This window comes from Balaenoptera musculus, chromosome 11, assembly GCF_009873245.2.
Source record: "Balaenoptera musculus isolate JJ_BM4_2016_0621 chromosome 11, mBalMus1.pri.v3, whole genome shotgun sequence".
Taxonomy (NCBI): Eukaryota; Metazoa; Chordata; class Mammalia; order Artiodactyla; family Balaenopteridae; genus Balaenoptera; species Balaenoptera musculus.
This window is the reverse complement of record NC_045795.1, coordinates 96,205,925-96,223,315: the sequence shown is the minus strand read 5'-3', so window position 1 is coordinate 96,223,315 and position 17,391 is coordinate 96,205,925. Positions and strand designations below refer to the sequence as shown.

Below are 17,391 nucleotides of genomic sequence, written 5' to 3'. Positions count from 1 at the left end.
ACATTTGTCAGGGAGCCAGCTGGGGAATGCTGACTTAACTGTCAGAGGCCTGCTGTCTGCAGAAGGCTGTCCCAGGCACTGAGGGCTGGGTCCACCAAGAGGCCACTGCATCTCATGGGGGCACTGGCCCAGTCTTCTTCAGCCACCTGCTCAAAGAGAGGAGTCCTAGTGTGCATGCGTGGGTTGGGGATTAACAGGGAGAGATGATTTCCATGCTGCTCATGGCCCTTAGGAGTCATTAGCTCTGGTAACAACAACAACTAACTCTCATATGAAGCTAATTGTGTGCCAGGCACCGTTACAAGCACTTCATGTGTAATAACTTGTTTAATCCTATGACAGCCCTATAAGGTAGGTACTATTATTATCATTCCCATTTTACAGATGAGGAAACGGAGGCTTAGAAAAGAGAACTGAGTTGTTCAAGGTCACACAGGTAAAAAGTGGCAAAGCCAGGTATCGTGGCTTTGCCAATTTTTACCTGTGTAAAACTCCATGATGGACAGGTGGACAGGCTGCGTGGACAGAATCAAGATAATCCACGAGGACAGGAGAAGAGACAGTCCCATGGATGCTCAGCACAGGGAAGGTGTCTGCAGGATAGAGAGAGCAGGGGCCACCTTTGTTACTCTTTTGTTTATTAGAATTTAATAGATCTGTCTATCTATATAGGTATATATATATATATATATATATATATATGCATTCTCTTTATAATATTAAACATCTTTGTGCTTGCTTTAAAATACAGATACATTAACACTTATACATGACCCATTTTCTACTGTTTTCTACCCATTTTCACCTCTCAGGGTACAAGCTATAATACAGGTTAAATAAATCATAGGCATAACTGTCCTCCTCCCCCAAAAGTCTCCTTCCCAAAGATCACTAGCTGCATGGCCTTGAGCAAAACACTTAAACTCTCTGCAACTCAGATTTCTTTGTCTAGACCCACCCCATAAGCTAAAGCCATTAGTAATTATAATCATAATCACAAGAGCCACTATCACCTGAATACCTAACGTATTGTATGTCTGTGCTATGCTGACCACTTTCACGCATCTCTCTTTTTTTTTTATGTATTGAAATCTCGTGTCTTTCTTTTTTTAGATATAATTGATATATAACAGTTCATTAGTATCAGGTGTATAGCATAATGATTCGATGTATGTACATATTATGAAATGATCACCACAATAAGTCAGGTTTAACATTCATCACCACACATAGTTACTTTTTTGTTCTTATGATGAGAACTTTTAAGACCTACTCTCTTAGTAAGTTTCAAATACATAGCACAATTTATAGTCACCGTGCTGTATATTACATCCTATGATTTACTTATCACTGGGAGTTTGTACCTTTTGACTCCCTTCACCCATTTCGTCCACCACCACCTCTGGCAACCACCAGTCTGTTCTCTGTATCAATGAGTTTGGTTTGTTTTGGATTTCAGATTCCACATACAAGTGAGATCATACACTATTTGTCTTCTTCTGTCTGACTTAGTTTACTTAGCATAACGCCTTCAAGGTCCATTCATGTTGTTGCAAATGGCAGGATTTCCTTCTTTTTTTACGGCTGAATAATTTTCCATTGTTTATATACACCAATCTTCTTTATCCATTCATCTGTCGATGGACATTTTGGTTGCTTCCATGTCTTGGCTATTGTAAATAGTGCTGCAGTGAATTTGGGGGTGCAGGTATCCTATCAAGTTAAGTGTTTTCATTTCCTGTGGATAAATACCCAGAAGTGGAATTGCTGGATCACATGGTAGTTCTATTTTTAATTTTTGGAGGAAACTCCATACTGTTTCCTGTAGGGGCTGCACCAATTTATTTCCCACCAGCAGTGCACAAGGGTTTCCTTTCCTCCACAGCCTCACCAACTCCTGTTGTTTCTTGTCTTTCTCATAACAGCCATTCTAACAGGTATGAGGTGATATCTCGTGGTTTTGATTTTTGATTTGCATTTTCCTGATGATTAATGATGTTGAGCATCTTTTCATGCACCTGTTGGCCATCTTTTTGTCTTCTTTCATGGATTTTCGTTTAATCCTCCTAAAGGCAACTGAGATGTACAGAAATTATGTAACCTACCTGAGGTCACACAAACAAGAGGTGACAGAGCTGGGCAGTAGAAGTGTCTCAAGGGCAAGGGTCTCAAGGGTTCTCATTGCTTTACCCAGGCAGGGCCTGTCACTGACCAGAGAAGAATAAAGCTTTTATGGGTAAATGTGTGTGTGCAAAGAGATATGCTTGATCTATAGCCCCCATAAGAATTCTCCCACTCCCCAAATTAAGTTCATGGATGAGTGTGTCAGTCAGCTCAGTCTGCCATCATAGAATACCACAGACTGAGGGGCTTAAACAACAGAAATATATTTCCTCACAGTTCAGGGGGCTAGAAGTCCAAGATCAAGGTGCCATTAGGGTTGGGTTCTGCTGTTGTCTCTCTCCCTGGCTTGTAGACAGCTGCCTTCTCACTGTGTCCTCACAAGGCCTTTCCACTGTGCATGTGAAGAGACAGAAAGAGAGATCTCCGACATCTCTTCCTCTTCTCAGAGGGACACCAGTTCTATCAGATTAGGGCCCCACCCTTATGACCTCACTTAAGCTTAATTACTTCCTAAACACCTCATCTCCAAATACCATTACATTGGAAGTTAGGGCTGCAACATGTGGATTTGAGGGAAGACAGAATTCAGTCCACAACAATGAGCTCTGAAGAGAAGCTTCTCGGAACCCTTAAAAATTGTGTACAATATTTTGCATGGAAGGGAATCTGTATACAACATCAGTTTGACTTCCCAAAAGGTAGGAACCACTTGTAGTATTATAAGTGAACAAAGAGGGAAAGGGTTCATGGAAAAATGGAAACAGAGCTGGCATTAAGGGATAGAAGAAAAAGAAATTTCTTATAAGATTGTTTTAATAGGTGTTAAAAAGTGGAGAACAAGAGGGGCAGTGGAAGGTAAGGATGTAGTATTTCAGCCCCATTTTCCATTTGGGGAAGTTAGATGGCCTGCCTGAGATCACAGCATGGAGAGTGGATCTGAGCCTAGAACCCAGTGTCCTGAGCCCCGGCCCATGCTGTTTTCACCAGGCTTGTTGTCTGTGCTGCCCCACAGAAGCCAAGGCCATCTGAGCGAGGCTCCTGGGCTGCTCTTCTGCTGACCTCATAGATGCTCTTCCCCTTGCTTTCCTTCTAGAAGTGGAGCAGATCGAGGCCATCGCCAAGTTTGACTACGTGGGACGGTCCCCGCGTGAGCTGTCCTTCAAGAAGGGAGCCTCACTGCTACTGTACCACCGCGCCTCCGAGGACTGGTGGGAGGGTCGTCACAACGGCGTGGATGGGCTCATCCCACATCAGTACATAGTTGTACAGGACATGTGAGTGGGAGCTGGGATCTTCTGTGAAGAATGCCATGATTGATTAGTGATGTCTGGAATGGGCACAGGAATGGGAGTACTGGATCGTATGCCAGCAATTTGCTCTCCCTGGTATGACACACTTGGTCTTCCGTAAGAATGGATTATGTCTAACCTCCCTTTGAATGGTGACCCACTTAACAAATAAGCAAATTGCTCATCCTTCAGAGTCCACAGGGACAATGTTTGGTGCCCTTGGCTCGCCATCCCGGCCCACCTGACAGCCTCCAGGGCATTTATCACCCACTATGGTTCTCAGTGTCCAGTGGATTTTGCCATATACCTCCACCCTCCTGGGCCTTCCCTGTAGCCAGTGGCCATCCCACTCCCCTCTTAATAGCCCACCATTCTCTACCCCGAGGTGGCTGTCTCAGGAGATGGGCAGAAACAATCATCCCCTCATTTCCAGCTAAGAGGGTACTTTTTTAAAAAAGAATTTTAGGCATTAAAAAAAAGCCCTACATCCCAAATACCTAGCCCCACCATAATGCCCAGAAAGTCTACATCTTCCATTCTTTGAAAGCCTTTGAAGCTTCCTGCCTCAGGTGGAACTGATTTACCAAGGAAGCAGCCACCAAGCTGGGCCTCAGGGGGAGGGGGCCAAAGGCATACGTCTTGACGGCAGAGGGGACGGTCTGGAGACAGAGAAAAGTCCAGAGCTCGGCAAACAACAAGAGGATCCAAAGCAGCCCTCTGATGTCCCCAGGCCTCTGAGGGCAGGGAGAGGGCATGGTGGGGAGGCGGGCAGGGCACCCCAACAAGCTCCAGGCCCCTCACACCTGTTCAAAGCCCCGGGTGCGGGGAGGGATGGAGATGCCTTCCTCCTCCCTCGCTGGGCCCCCAAACTGCTGCTTATCGCCCAGGGCTCAGCTTGCAGGCCCCCTCCCCCATTTCTCCAACACACCCTCCCCTTTAGCTTGTCCCAGCCTCGAGCAGCTGGGAGAGAAGAGCCTAGATGAAGGGAGAGAAGAGCCTAGATGAGGGGAGGGGAAGGTAGGTGTGGGCGGTGCCACAGAGGGCCTCCTGCTGGAGAAGCAGCAGCGGCTCAACCACGAGGTGTGTGTGGATCCAGCCCCTCAGGTCTCAGCACGTCTCGGTTCTCTGGAGCAAAGCCCTCCCAATTCACGTCTGTCCTTCTCCCCAGGGACGATGCCTTCTCGGACAGCCTGAGCCAAAAGGCCGACAGCGAGGCCAGCAGTGGGCCACTGCTGGACGACAAGGCCTCCTCCAAAAACGACCTCCAGTCCCCCACGGAGCACATCTCGGATTACGGCTTTGGGGGGGTGATGGGCCGGTAGGAAACGCGGATTCATTCTTTGCGGCTAGTACAGTGCCGGTTTGTGTCTGACTGGGGAGAAGCAAGGGCACAGGAGGGAGAGGGAGGCTGTCGTGGCCCCTTCTTCCCCACAAGATGTGACATGGGGCACAGCTGGTGGGCTGGCTGGAACTGGCCTAGAATGTTAGGTAGAAAGTGATCCAGCTTGGGGCAGAGGTGGAGAAAGAGGAGGAAAGACATATATTGGCAACCAATGCTTTTTATTTAAAATAATAATAAATGGGAAAGAGAGACTTGCAAATTGGCAAGTATTTTTCCTCTCTCTCTCTAGTTCTTACACCTCCTCCCCACTTTCTGTTGAAGACCTAAGTTGTTATATTTAAAAATGTAAAGCTCACTTAGTCCCTGAAGTGCACTGCAGAAACAGAAGTCTCACACCCACTTTGTGGTGGGAAATTGACACTCGGCTCCACCCACATATTTGGTGGGAGCAGATTTGCCAATTTCTTCACTCCTGCTTGTGGGTGGGGCCGTCACATGATCTTTCTGCCAGGTAAGGAGCTGGGCTCCTCACTCCCTCTACAGGTAGAGTCCAAAGCACGTGGTTGTTTAAACAAAAAAAATACAATAAGGAAAAGAGAAGGAGGGAAAGAGGGAGGCTGTCGTGGCCCCTTCTTCCCCACAAGATGTGACGTTGAAAGGGAAAGCTGGCGGTGTGTCACTGCTTTCTTAATCGAATTCTCAAAATGTCATATTCTTTGTTTTTCTGGTGGAGAGGTCATGGGATCAACCCACACTTGGGGTACTTGCAGATAAAGCCAGAGAAATCAGCCACAATAGGAACATATGTTTATGAATTTATTTCAGCAAAAGTCCCAGTGCTTCTTTTCAGGGTATTCCGTTCGGTTCAGGGTGCTGATAAGTGATAGAATCAGGGGAGATGGACGGTTGGGGTAGGTAGATGACAGAGTCACGGTCCCTTGACTTCCAGGGGGGCCGTATCTTCTCCTGCCTCAATTTCCCTCTCCCTCTGTCCTCTCTCATCTACCTTCTTCTCGTTCTTTCTTTCCCAGTACTCTTCCTCTCGAACACCAATGCTTTGGTCCTGTTGGGGTGCCCACAGGCGGTGCTTAGCTTGGCTGGTGGCACAGGGTCTAAAGCGCTGCTGACCACACTGAGCTTGGTCCCCGTCACAATCCATTCCTGCACTCTGCCCCTCTTGCCCGCCCCCTTGCCACTTCCAGCCTTCCCTCCCCTCACCAGTGCCTTTGAGTCTTCGGTGACCTCCATAGGGCACAGCAAAATCTCCTGTGGGTAGAACCTCTTCAAAGTGCTTTCCCACCCACTGAACCTCCCTCAGAAGGTGGGCAAGGAATATTATGCCCATTTAACAGATTAATAAAGTGGGTCTGAAAGAGGTCACTGGAAAGTCTGTGACAGAGACAGGACAAGAATTTGCCTTCCTGACAGACACTCTAGTCCCCTTTTCACTCCACCACAGCCTCCCTGAGGGGTGAAAGGTATCCAAGTGCACGAAGGGCGTTCCAGTGATGCACATTTTACTCTTAATGACTAGTTGTCCAAGGTCTGGAAAAGCCTCACAGGAACAGCCCTTTGGTGACAACACTGGGCTGTGGTCAGTTCCCAGGGGGGCCTCCTGAGCCTAGAACCCAGTGTCCTGAGCCCCAGCCCACGCTGTTTTCACCAGGCTTGTTGTCTGTGCTGGCCCACGGAAACCAGGGCCATCTTGCAGGGAGCTTGCAGGGAGCTGGTAACTCTTTGGTATAGTCAAGCCTCAATGCCTCAGACCAGTCAGAGGCCCTTTGGAATCATGGAGGGAGACCTCTAAACCGCTTAAGAACATACAATGAGCCCACCTAACCGGGAGCGAAGTGTTCCCAGGTTGAAATCCTCCTGGCCCTGACCTAACGTGCAGACGAGATTCACTGTGTAATTGGCACCACCACCGGCTGGAGCTTGGAACGCCCCCGACTCCTTCGTGTGTGCAAGTGAAACCCGCTGGCCTGAGTCACATGCTCAGACAGTGCCTTTCCTGGCTGAACGAGGCTTTACTATACCCACTCCCTAGACTAGCGTGTAGCGCGTGGCCTGGGGGCTGGCTGACCCGTGTGACACTGGCCAGGGTTGACCTCTGCCCCGTGCCCCCGCCCCCTGGCTCCTTTGCAGAGTGCGGTTGCGATCTGATGGAGCAGCCATCCCCAGGCGCCGAAGCGGGGGAGACACACACAGCCCGCCCCGGGGCCTGGGCCCCAGCGTAGACACGCCACCCCGGGCCGCCGCCTGCCCCAGCAGCCCCCACAAAATCCCCCTCTCCCGGGGGCGGATCGAGAGCCCCGAGAAGCGGAGGATGGCGACGTTCGGGAGTGCCGGCAGCATCAACTACCCCGACAAGAAGGCGCTCTCCGAAGGGCACTGCATCCGGTCGACGTGCGGCTCCACCAGGCACAGCAGCCTGGGGGACCACAAGTCCCTGGAGGCCGAGGCCCTGGCAGAAGTAAGGGCCGGCGGGAAGGCAGGCTGCGCCAGCCGACACCCAGAGGGGCAGGGGGTGGGCATCTGCAGACGGGGAGCCCCTTCGCCCTTCAGGCCAGGCTCAGGCTAAGCCAGACGTGAGGTAGATAATGAGCTGGCTCCCCGTCCGACTGCTGGCCCCCCTGGGGGAGCGGAAGCTGGATGGGTGCAGCTGCCGGCTAGGGCTCCTGTGAAGACCTAAGGGCCCAGTCTCCAGGGCCGGAGGTGGGATTCCCGGATGCGGGGATGTGGTAATGGCAGACGTCTCCATGAGATGGCAAGATTGTGCTCTTCATGTTTTCATTCGTTCATCTTTTCATTCATTCATTCACTTGTTCATTCATTCATTTATTGACAAATACTGATTGAGCATCTGTTGTGTGGCAATCACTGGCTGGCGCTGAGAGTATAATTGACCTAAAATGGATCCAGGTCCTGCCCACATGGAGCTTATGGTCTAGAGAAGAGAGAGATGCCAACCAGTAACACACACAGCTGTGAAATGGCAGCTGGGTCAGGAGTCTTGAAGGAGGGGACTCTGCGTTTCAAGAGTGCTTAGAGTTTTGTGTTTTTTTAAATAACTTTTTAAAAATTTGGATGAGAAACCTGTGTGATTTTTACACTTGCCAAACAAACCAAACAAATTCATTTAAGAAATTGTTATGAAACAGTTTGCTTAAATTGTTTAATAATTTGCATAGCTACTTTCCTGTGTTTTTGATAGTTTTATCATAGTTCAGAAGTTTCCATTTTTCCCTCTGGAACTTGGCAGGGTGCCCATTATGTATCCCCTTCCCAGTGTTTTCTCCCAGTTTAGAAAAGAGAGACAATTAGAACCTTCGGGTCCGTTAAGATTCTCTTGTGAAGAGTGGCCTTGAATCCCTGTTCACAAGGGGAAGGGAAAGCTGAGAGCTTGGGGGCTGTGTTCTAGAGGAGGCCAGGAAAGGTTCTCAGGGATATCAGCCCAGCAAGTGAAACTCCTCGCAGGATCTAGTTTGGCCCCAGGTCCCAGTGCCCACTCCCCAGGTATCAGCACCTTGGCATGGGTCCAGCAGAGCTGCCAGGCCGCCTGCTGGTCCCTCCATTGTTGGAGGCCATTCTCTTGGGAAGCATTGCCCTAGCATCCACCGTCACCTGGAAGCTCAGGCCACCTGAGGCCTGGCCCAGAGCCCTTTACACGGAGAATCAAATGCAGTCTACGCCACTGTCTCCAAAGTAGGTCTCACAGCAGACTAGTTCCATGGGGTATTAATGGAGGGGAAAAAGGTGTTCTATGGTCAAGAAAGTTTGGGGAATGCTGGTCTGACAAAGTTGAATGGGTTGTCTGCAACAAGAATTATTAAATATGTTGATGTGCATTGTGAATCTTCAAGAAAGAGAGCAGGGCACACCCATCTCCCAGACTTCTTTGACCTTTAGTCACAGAGCATTTTGCAAGAGCGGCCTAAAGAATACACTTGGGGCATGCCGCTCGCATTTTCCGTTTGCAGACATATCTACACACTCTAATTTGATAGCTGCCATTCGATAGCAAAGCATGGGAAACGGTATGTAAATAGCCAAGGGGACGCTGGACGGCCTCCAGCCTGCTCAGCATTGGCTCTGATGAGCACTTGACATTGCAGGCTGCGGAGGGCAGCTATGTAGTAGTAGGTGGAGTTACCTGAAATCCTCTGGTCTCAAAATGTCTTTTAGGATTTAGATTGGAGCCCAGTAAAAGAGGCAGTTTGGGTATCTGGCAGCACCGCCATCCAAGGTGGGAAGGTCTCGTTTGGGAGGAGGTGAAAAGGGATCATTTTCCCCCGCTGTCCGTGCTCCCCAGCGCCTCTCTGCAGCTCCACTCTGAGATCACGGCATCACCTCTCAGACTAACGCAAGGCTCACGCCTAAACCCCCCAGCTGATCTTTCTCTGAGCTCACTGTCTTCCTGGCTCACACTCTGCGAGGGTGGAGTGGTGGTGGTGGAGATGGTGGTGGAGGGGCGATAATTATATTTTATTTATTAGTTTTGCCTTTTGGCTCCTGCTGGAGTAGAGCAGACAGAGTAGTGATGTCAGTAGGGGACTTTAAGCAGACTGGGACGTGGAAGGCGGGCTTGATCACTGCAGGGTTGGGATGTAGCAAAGGTGGGGACAGGACTGCCTTCTCTCCTGTCAGGCGGGACCCCCGTCACAGCCCCACAGCTATTCCTTGTAGATAAAGGCACAAACAGCATCTTCTTTAAAGTAGACAGTGTTATGGGCAAAGGATAAAATGTCCTGGGGAAGCATAAATGCTAATATTAGCCATTAGCTAATCATCAGTAGTCTCTTCACAAAGCAAAATGATAGGCTGGGACCCTGATGGAGGCCAGATTGGAGCCTGTTGTGGAGGCCCAGCGGGCAGGAGCCCCCTGAGGACAGGGGAGGAGAGGAGGTGAAAGAAGACTTGGACGGGGAAGGGGCCGGCAGGACACCTGCGGGCACCAGCCCCATCAGTCTGACCAGACTTTCAGTTTTCCCAGAGTTGCGCCAGGGCAGAAAAGCTAGTGTGTCTCAGTAGTCATCCCGGAGCCTGAGGTGGGCCAGCACCTTCCAGCAGCAGTTCTAAGCACTGTCCCTCCTTGTCCTCTCGGTGGCCCAGCTCAGCCTGAGCAGCTCCCCCTGCCTCTGTGTGGAGGCATCCCTGGGAAACCCCACGGGAGCCGAGGACTCTGGCTGAAGGGAGTGTGAAAACCACCATCCAGCAGTTCACAAAGCGTCATCACGTCCACTGTCTCATCCCACCTTCGTGGCCAGCAGGGGGCTTTCAGCACCTGGACCGAGTGTGGTGCAGAGCCACTGAGACTTGCCCGAGGTTGCCCAGCAGCGGTAGCAGAGGAACCTTTTTCCCTCCCAAACCTGGGCTCTGCATCCAGGCCCAGGGCTCCTGGGTTAAATGCTGCCATCCAGCTCCAGTGCCCACTCCTGGAATGCTGAGCCCCAGGTCGGCCCTCTGGGCTGCCAGAATCTCTCTCTGTGTCATTCAAAGTGCTCTCATACTGATGTGAATTGTGTAGGCAGATGAAGATTTTTGTTGCTTTTTAAATTTTCCATTTAAAAAAAAAATTTTCTGATTATAATACAGAGAAGAAAGTAACAGTCCTATCATCCTGGGGTGAGCATTGCAAACATTCTGATATACAACCTCCACACAAATTTCCTATGGACAAAGGAGGGAGAGATTTTTTAATAATAATAATTAGGGGCATGAACTCTGGAGCCGGAACTACTATGCTGCTAAGTAGCTGTGTGACTTTGGACAAGTTACTTAACCGGTCTGAGCTTCCATTTCCTCATGTGTGATGTGAGCGTAATGGTAGTTCCTACCAGGTAAGTGAGAGGATTAAATGAATTGTTAGGGGAAGGGGCTTGAATTGGTGCTCGGTATTAGCTATTATTGCCATTGTTATTGTCATTATTTGGAAATACTCACTAGGTACCAGGTGCCAATGCCATGCTCTTCGCAGGGACCGTATCATTAAATACACTCATCAACCCCTTGAGGTCAGTATTATACGTGTCTGTAATCTACAAATGAGGATTCTGAGACTCAGAGAGGTAAGGTAGCTTGCCCACAGTCACACAGCAGGGAAGTCACAGAGATAGGATTTGAACCCAGGTCTGTCTGACTGCAGAGCCTGCCTCCCCTAGGTCTGCGATATTCACACTGATTTTCCTTATGGTTATAAGACTCCCTGGGATCGAACCTTCATCCCTTCCATGAGATTTGTGGGGAAGCCTCCCTAAGAAGCCTACAAGCTGGGTGGCAGCCCCAGAAGGGTTAGATCCCAGGCCTCCAGACTCCGTGCTGACGAGCGCTCTCCCTGTCCCCAGGACATCGAGAAGACCATGAGCACAGCTCTGCACGAGCTGCGGGAACTGGAGAGGCAGAACACAGTCAAGCAGGCGCCAGATGTGGTGCTGGACACCCTGGAGCCCCTGAAGAACCCGCCAGGCCCCATCAGCTCAGAGCCAGCCAGCCCCCTGCACACCATCGTAATCCGCGACCCCGACGCCGCCATGCGTCGCAGCAGCAGCTCGTCCACCGAGATGATGACCACCTTCAAGCCAGCCCTGTCCGCCCGCCTGGCCGGCGCCCAGCTGCGCCCGCCCCCCATGCGGCCGGTGCGGCCCGTGGTCCAGCACCGGTCCAGCAGCAGCAGCAGCTCGGGCGTGGGCAGCCCGGCCGTGACGCCCACCGAGAAGATGTTCCCCAACAGCTCGGCCGACAAGTCGGGCACCATGTGACCTGCGGGGGGGGGGGCGGGCACCGCCCCGGCCCGCCGTGGGCCGCCGTGGCCGAGGGTGGCCTCTGTGACTCCCACGTCCTCCCGGTGCTCCTGGCCTTGTCGGGCAGGGCCCGGAAGGTCAGCCTGGGAGCGGGTCTGTGTGGGGCTGAGGCCCAGGCCCGAGCCACAGCTCGCCTTCAGCCACGTGAATCCACAGGCCTCCCTCCCGTGCGCACACAGACGGCCAAGCGGTGAGGAGCAGCAGCCCCAGCCGGAGCCTTTCCCCAGATCGTGGCAAATGTTAAATGGCTTCACCCGCGTATCGTCACTGGAAAGTTATTCTCTCGACATTCTCTCTACACTCATCCATACGTGTGTATGTATGTGTATGTGCATATGTACACGTATATATGTACGTATGTGTCTGTAGGAGTGTGTATATATATATATTTATGCATCTATATACATATACTAGATCTGGACACACATATGAAATGTATATAGGATCTCCTTTTTCTTTTTATGAAACTTAGATTTACCTCAGACCCATGCCACCAAACACCTCCCGCTGAGTTATTTGGTGGGATTTGCAGGGACTTTTCTGGGAGAATTTAAAGGCCCACAGTAACTGCGAATGAAGCAATATACCACTAACCTGCAGAAAAACAAAACCAGTCTCCCACTGTCTCCAGAAGTTGTGGCCTTCCAGAACAGTCTGCCCCTGAAGGAAGGGTGGGGCAGGCGGTACCCTGGGCAGGCTGCTCCCAGAGGTGGGGAACCCTTCACAGAGCCCCCTCCCTGTCCACCCCAGAGACCCTGCCTTTCCACACGGAGGCCAAGACCAACTGCACCCCAAAGGCATGGAGGACGTTGGCGAGAAGAGCCCTGACCGCAGCGGCCTGTGTTCGTCCGTAGAAGAGGGGATGGTGAGAGCCTGAGCCCCATCGTAGCGCAGTGTTATGTGTGGTTGGGAAAAAGGAAAAAAAAAACCAAACACGGTGGTGTGGAACACTTCAAAACCTAGAAACGCTGTAGGAATAAATCTGTGGTAACTATAGAGGTTTAACTTATACCATTTTCAAAATATTTAATTTTGTCTTTTCCTCTTTCTACTAATTGTACTGTGTCAAAATCTGGAACTAAACAGGCAAGGAGACTTTGACTCCCATCATTTATTTTGAAATCAGGCCGTGACGCGCTCTGGCTGGTGGCCTCTTGCATGAAGCACCCGGGGCCGTAAGTGCCCACCTCAGACCAGGGCCAGGGAGGGCGTCCTTGGCACTTGCCGTCCTAGAGAACGCTTTGGTGGACTTTATGCAATGAAATAGCTTCCCTCTCCCCTTTACCTTCCCTTTTGCCCACCTCCTCCAGCACATTTAACTCAATTGAAAATATGGGGTTAGGTTTGGGGGGCGTGTCACTCACCTCACTGAACCTCAGTTTCCTGCTCCATAAAAATGTACGCGAGCAAGCCGTGCAACCTAGAAAGCATTGTGCCAACACGATTGCTCTTTTCACGGTCATCACTAAGGTGAAAACCATCCAGCGCCTTCCTTTTGAAACCTCCTAATGGCATTTGAGAAGTGGGCAGTGGAATTTTCCTACCAGCTTCATAAGCGCCATGAAGCACGGTCCTGCAGGTACATCACCTCTTGACATTCCATCATTACCATTTCAGCCCATTGGATTAAGTTTCGCCCTCTCCTCTGGTCCCCAGACGGGGGGACCTATGAAGCCACTTTACCTAGGTGTATAGGGGTGGTGAGCCACTCTGCCTTGCCTGAAGCACTGGCCTTGAGAGCACACAGTGGAGGAAAGAATAAGAAAGGGCACAAAAAGAGAATGCCAGGGAGAGGCCAGTGACAAACTTGACCTTCCTTGTTTTGCCTATAACTCCCGGAAATGAAAGAGCCTCAGAACGAGCTAGGAGCCCTCTGTCTTTTTAGCACATAAAGATACCCCCATATTACAGGTTAGGAGAGGAAGCAAGGCCTTAGCATGGCTGTGACTTGTCCAAGATTTAATAGATGGCTGAGAGTGGGGCTGGGTCCAGCTCCTAAAGTCATTTATTTGCAAGGATGCTGTGATGTTCAGCAGGATAAGAGACTTCTCATTTCTACCCCAGAGAGACTCCCAGACCTTAAATGCAGTGGCCTCCTGTGCAAAGTATCACATTGTCTGCCATGACTACCAGATGAAAAGTGAAAATCTGAGTTGACAGATCTGTTGCCTGAAATACATAACTCCAGTCAGATCATGTGGATTTCCTCTGAAATGACTAACTTCATCTTTCCTTGTTGAAAATAGGCCTGCCTTTCACTGAATTACCTGAGGGCAGAGCCTTTGCCGTTTTCTTTAGGCACCTATTCTTCCATTGGGAAATGGCTGGTGAGTTCACATTTAGGGAAGCTCACACCCCACTCACCCAGCTCCAAATCTGACCCTTGATGCAGAACCACGTGGAAAAAGACTTCCCCCTGCCCCACCCATCTGGCGCTCTGCATGTCTCAGGCCGCCTCCACGCGCATCCAGGCCCGCCCACTGTCACGAGCATTGGCATTCTCTTCCTGACTCCTGCCTGTGTTAGTCCGCTATATATTGCTGTATTTGCTTAAATGCTGGAAAGTAACTGTTAAAATGTGAAACTGTAATTTTTAAAAAGGCTACAATGAAATCACAGCCAATGCCACTCACCAAATCTTTGCACCTAGTAGATAGATCAATGTAAAAAACAAGTACCAGAAACCTAACTGTACAGTGAGCGTGGGGGAAAACGTAGTAACCTAGTTAGTAGTCCTCAGTATAACCAGTTGTACAAGAGGAAGTGGTGTTTACCTGCTTGTCCATCACGATTACCGAAAGCTGTACTGATGAGTTCATTGATAACGGGCAATTTTTTTTTTTTTTTTTTTCTTCACAGAACAGTTTCTTAACCTTCAACTTACCCTGAGGTCAAGCCTTTTGTCTTTATGTGTTACTGGTGTTCAGTCTCTTTTAGGAATGAACCAGCAGGATGTTCATTTTAAACTGACCAAAGACAATTCATTCCTGGTCTAGTTTCCTGGGCCAGGGGCCCAGCCTCCGGCCGATAAGGACCTTTCTTGGATAAAACGGAGAATGAGCCGTGCTTCCTACCCCTCTCTCACTCTCTCCCTTTAGTCCCCTTTTCTCTTAAAGAGCTGCTCTGAGCTGTGGGATTCTGTGAAAACTTCCTGCCTTCCCTTGTTTTCAGTGCTAACGATTTCTCACCTTGAAGCGCCTTTTGAACCCCAGACAGAGCGCACAACTGGAAGGAATTGTCAGCTTGGGAATTAGACTTGGGAGTCTTTTCTCTGAGGTCACTGGGCCCAGGGGCAGGAGAGAAACGCATTCCCGAGGGACGCAAGGTTCCTATTCCGTGAAGAAATCCAAGTGGGAAGAGATGCAGGGAAGTGGAGTCGCCCCTCGGCTGCTGGCGGAACTAGCAGCTCAGCAATCTGCCTTATAAACAAACACTCCAGAACTGGCTGGTGGTACCCACAGGGGGCCAGCACAGGGAAGGGCCTGGCGTGGGGCTTGCTTCCCTGTTGGAGGCCCTCGGAGTGCCTTGTCAGGGGGATTTCTTTCTCATTCAGGAGGCATGGATGCAGAGGACTTCCTGGGACCTGGTCATTTACCTGGCGCTCAGTGCACGTACGCGGCTGATGGCAAACCATGAGACCTAATGTGATGGTTCTTCCTCTCAGTCTCTCTGTCCCTAACTTTTCATACTAGAGCAAATGCCTCATCCTCCTGAGAAACCCGGAAAGAAGGACGGCTGGCTCACAACCGTGGGGGTTAGGGGCTGCTGGGTTCAGGGAGGGAGGCCTGGAGGAAAAGGCAGGAAGCGGGTGAGCCGAGGTGTTGCTAAGATGATTTTCTGCTGTGCAGAGCTAATGGTGATGTTTCATGGCAACTTCCCCGGTTCTCTGGGGTCCCCGCTCCTCTGAGCAGCCTTGTGGAGAATTCCCCACATACCCAAAGCTGCTGGGGGAGCTGAGGGCAGGGGCTTTGCTGCCAGGTCTGCGTCCTCCTTGCCTCTCTGAGGCTGATCTGCCAGGGTCCCGCCGTCTCATCCTCTGGGACTGCCCCTTGCCGACACCTCCTTTCTGTGTGAACTGCCCCAGGCAAACGACAACCTTGAACCAGAACAGCCAGAGTGCATTTTGCTTTCCTCGAATGGAAGTAGCTTCTGGCCAGAGTTTCTGCTCAGGCTCTAGTCCCCGGCAGTGTGACTGTTTACACGGTTTGGCAATAGGTTTGGTTCTGATTGCTTCAGAGTGGCTGGTCTATTTCGTTTCCTTTGGTTTCCTTCCTCCCCAAACTGTCAGGAAAATCAAACCGAAACCACCCTAGGAAATTGCTGGTTGCCTGTCCCCATGTGGTGATAAGTGTTGCCCTCTCCCGGACATCATTTCTCTACCTTACAACCCAGCGCCCGTGCTGTAGAGTGTCTGACTGGATCCTCTGTTGCGTATTCTGATGGTGCCTGCTGGTTTGACGTGGAGCTATCCTGTGAAATAAAACAGCTTAACTTTTCTCAAACGTGCTCCAGTGGCTTTTTGGAAGGGTGAGGTCGCCTGTTGGGGATGGGGAGGCCCCAGGGGGGTGTTCCTACCCTCCAGTCCACGGTCAGTGTGCTTCCCCCGGGAAGCATCCCTGAAATGTCCTTTAGCTCAGATCGAACACGGTGAAGGCCAAGTTTCCAAAGAGGACCGCGTCCGCTGCAGAGCTAATTGAAGGAGGTAAGTGTGGGGTGCCTGCCGGGAAAGCGAGAACCAGGACTGTCAGAGCAAAGGCAAGGGGGAGGGGGAGCTGTCGTCTGAGGAGAGGCCTTCCTGAGCTTATGACAAGTCAGCGGAGGCCACAGGATACTATTGCCAGTGTGACTGCATATGCAGCATTTTAGCATCTGTTGTCTACACACGTGTGATAGAGCCCCTTGGAATTGTGTGTGTGTGTGTGTGCATGTGTGAAGTGTTTGTTGATCGCTTATTTCTGTCCCAGGCACTAGATTAAGCATGCATTTCTCATCAAATTCTCAAAACAGCTATTGAAGGTAAGTACCCTTCTTAAACCCCATTCCGCAGAAGAGGAAACGGAGGCTCTGAGAGGCTAAGCAACTTGTCCAGGGTCAGGCTAGGAGGTGAAGGAGCCCGAATGTGAGCCCAATCCACCTGACCCCGCAGCCGTGCTGTTTACACATGCATTGTCCTGCCTGCCCTCAAGCAAGCTCATCACAGTGGGACTGGCGGCAGGATCCCAGGATGAAGGTAGCTCCCTGCGGGCCGTAGTCAAGGAATACTCCGGGCCTTTCCTTTCCAGTGAGCCGTCTGGTGGATCTTCACACAGGGGCCTTTGCAGAAGAGAACAAGGTCTTCTGCCAGCCTCAGGGAATCCATCAGTCCCCCCATAGCCTCTCACCACTCAGTGGCGGCCTTTCGCTAATTCCAGGCTCCAATGCGGTGCAACCTTGCCCCAAATTGGCTGCTGGGGAAACAGATGGATGAGACCCAGTTCCTACCCTCAAGTTGCTTGCAGTCTAATTGCACAAGACGATCACTCCAGAATCCTGAAATCAACTTTGACTCATGAAGGCAACGATGAAAAGGACAGCATCTCCGACCCACAGAGGCACAAAGGACACATTTTAGCTGCCTGACGGCTTTGCCAGCCCCGAAGCAGTCCGTTGCTGGACTGCCCACTTCTGGGCATATCTGTTTAGGACTCTGCGAGGGACAAGCTGTCCAACCCGCATAGCCTTAAGGAAAGAGAATTTACTGGCTCACATAGCTGGGAACTCCAGGCTAGGACGGGCTCCAAGCACGGATGGTCTGAGAGTGGCGTGGTCTCCCAGCCTCAGTCCCCTCTTCTCAGGC

General features: G+C 50.8%; 1 protein-coding gene across 5 annotated transcripts in view; it reads left to right on the top strand.

Annotated features, from left to right (window-relative positions):
- SRGAP3 (SLIT-ROBO Rho GTPase activating protein 3) overlaps positions 1–15,844 on the top strand; it is a 259,624-nt gene extending 243,780 nt beyond the window's left edge. For all 5 annotated transcript variants that reach the window (XM_036870420.1, XM_036870419.1, XM_036870418.1 and 2 more), the window contains 4 exons: positions 3,218–3,398; positions 4,582–4,731; positions 6,901–7,228; positions 11,100–15,844. In XM_036870420.1, the coding sequence (XP_036726315.1) occupies positions 3,218–3,398; positions 4,582–4,731; positions 6,901–7,228; positions 11,100–11,513 (1,073 nt within the window). In that variant the 3' untranslated portion in view covers positions 11,514–15,844. The remainder of the gene's footprint in view (positions 1–3,217; positions 3,399–4,581; positions 4,732–6,900; positions 7,229–11,099) is intronic.
- The last annotated feature ends 1,547 nt before the right edge of the window (positions 15,845–17,391 follow it).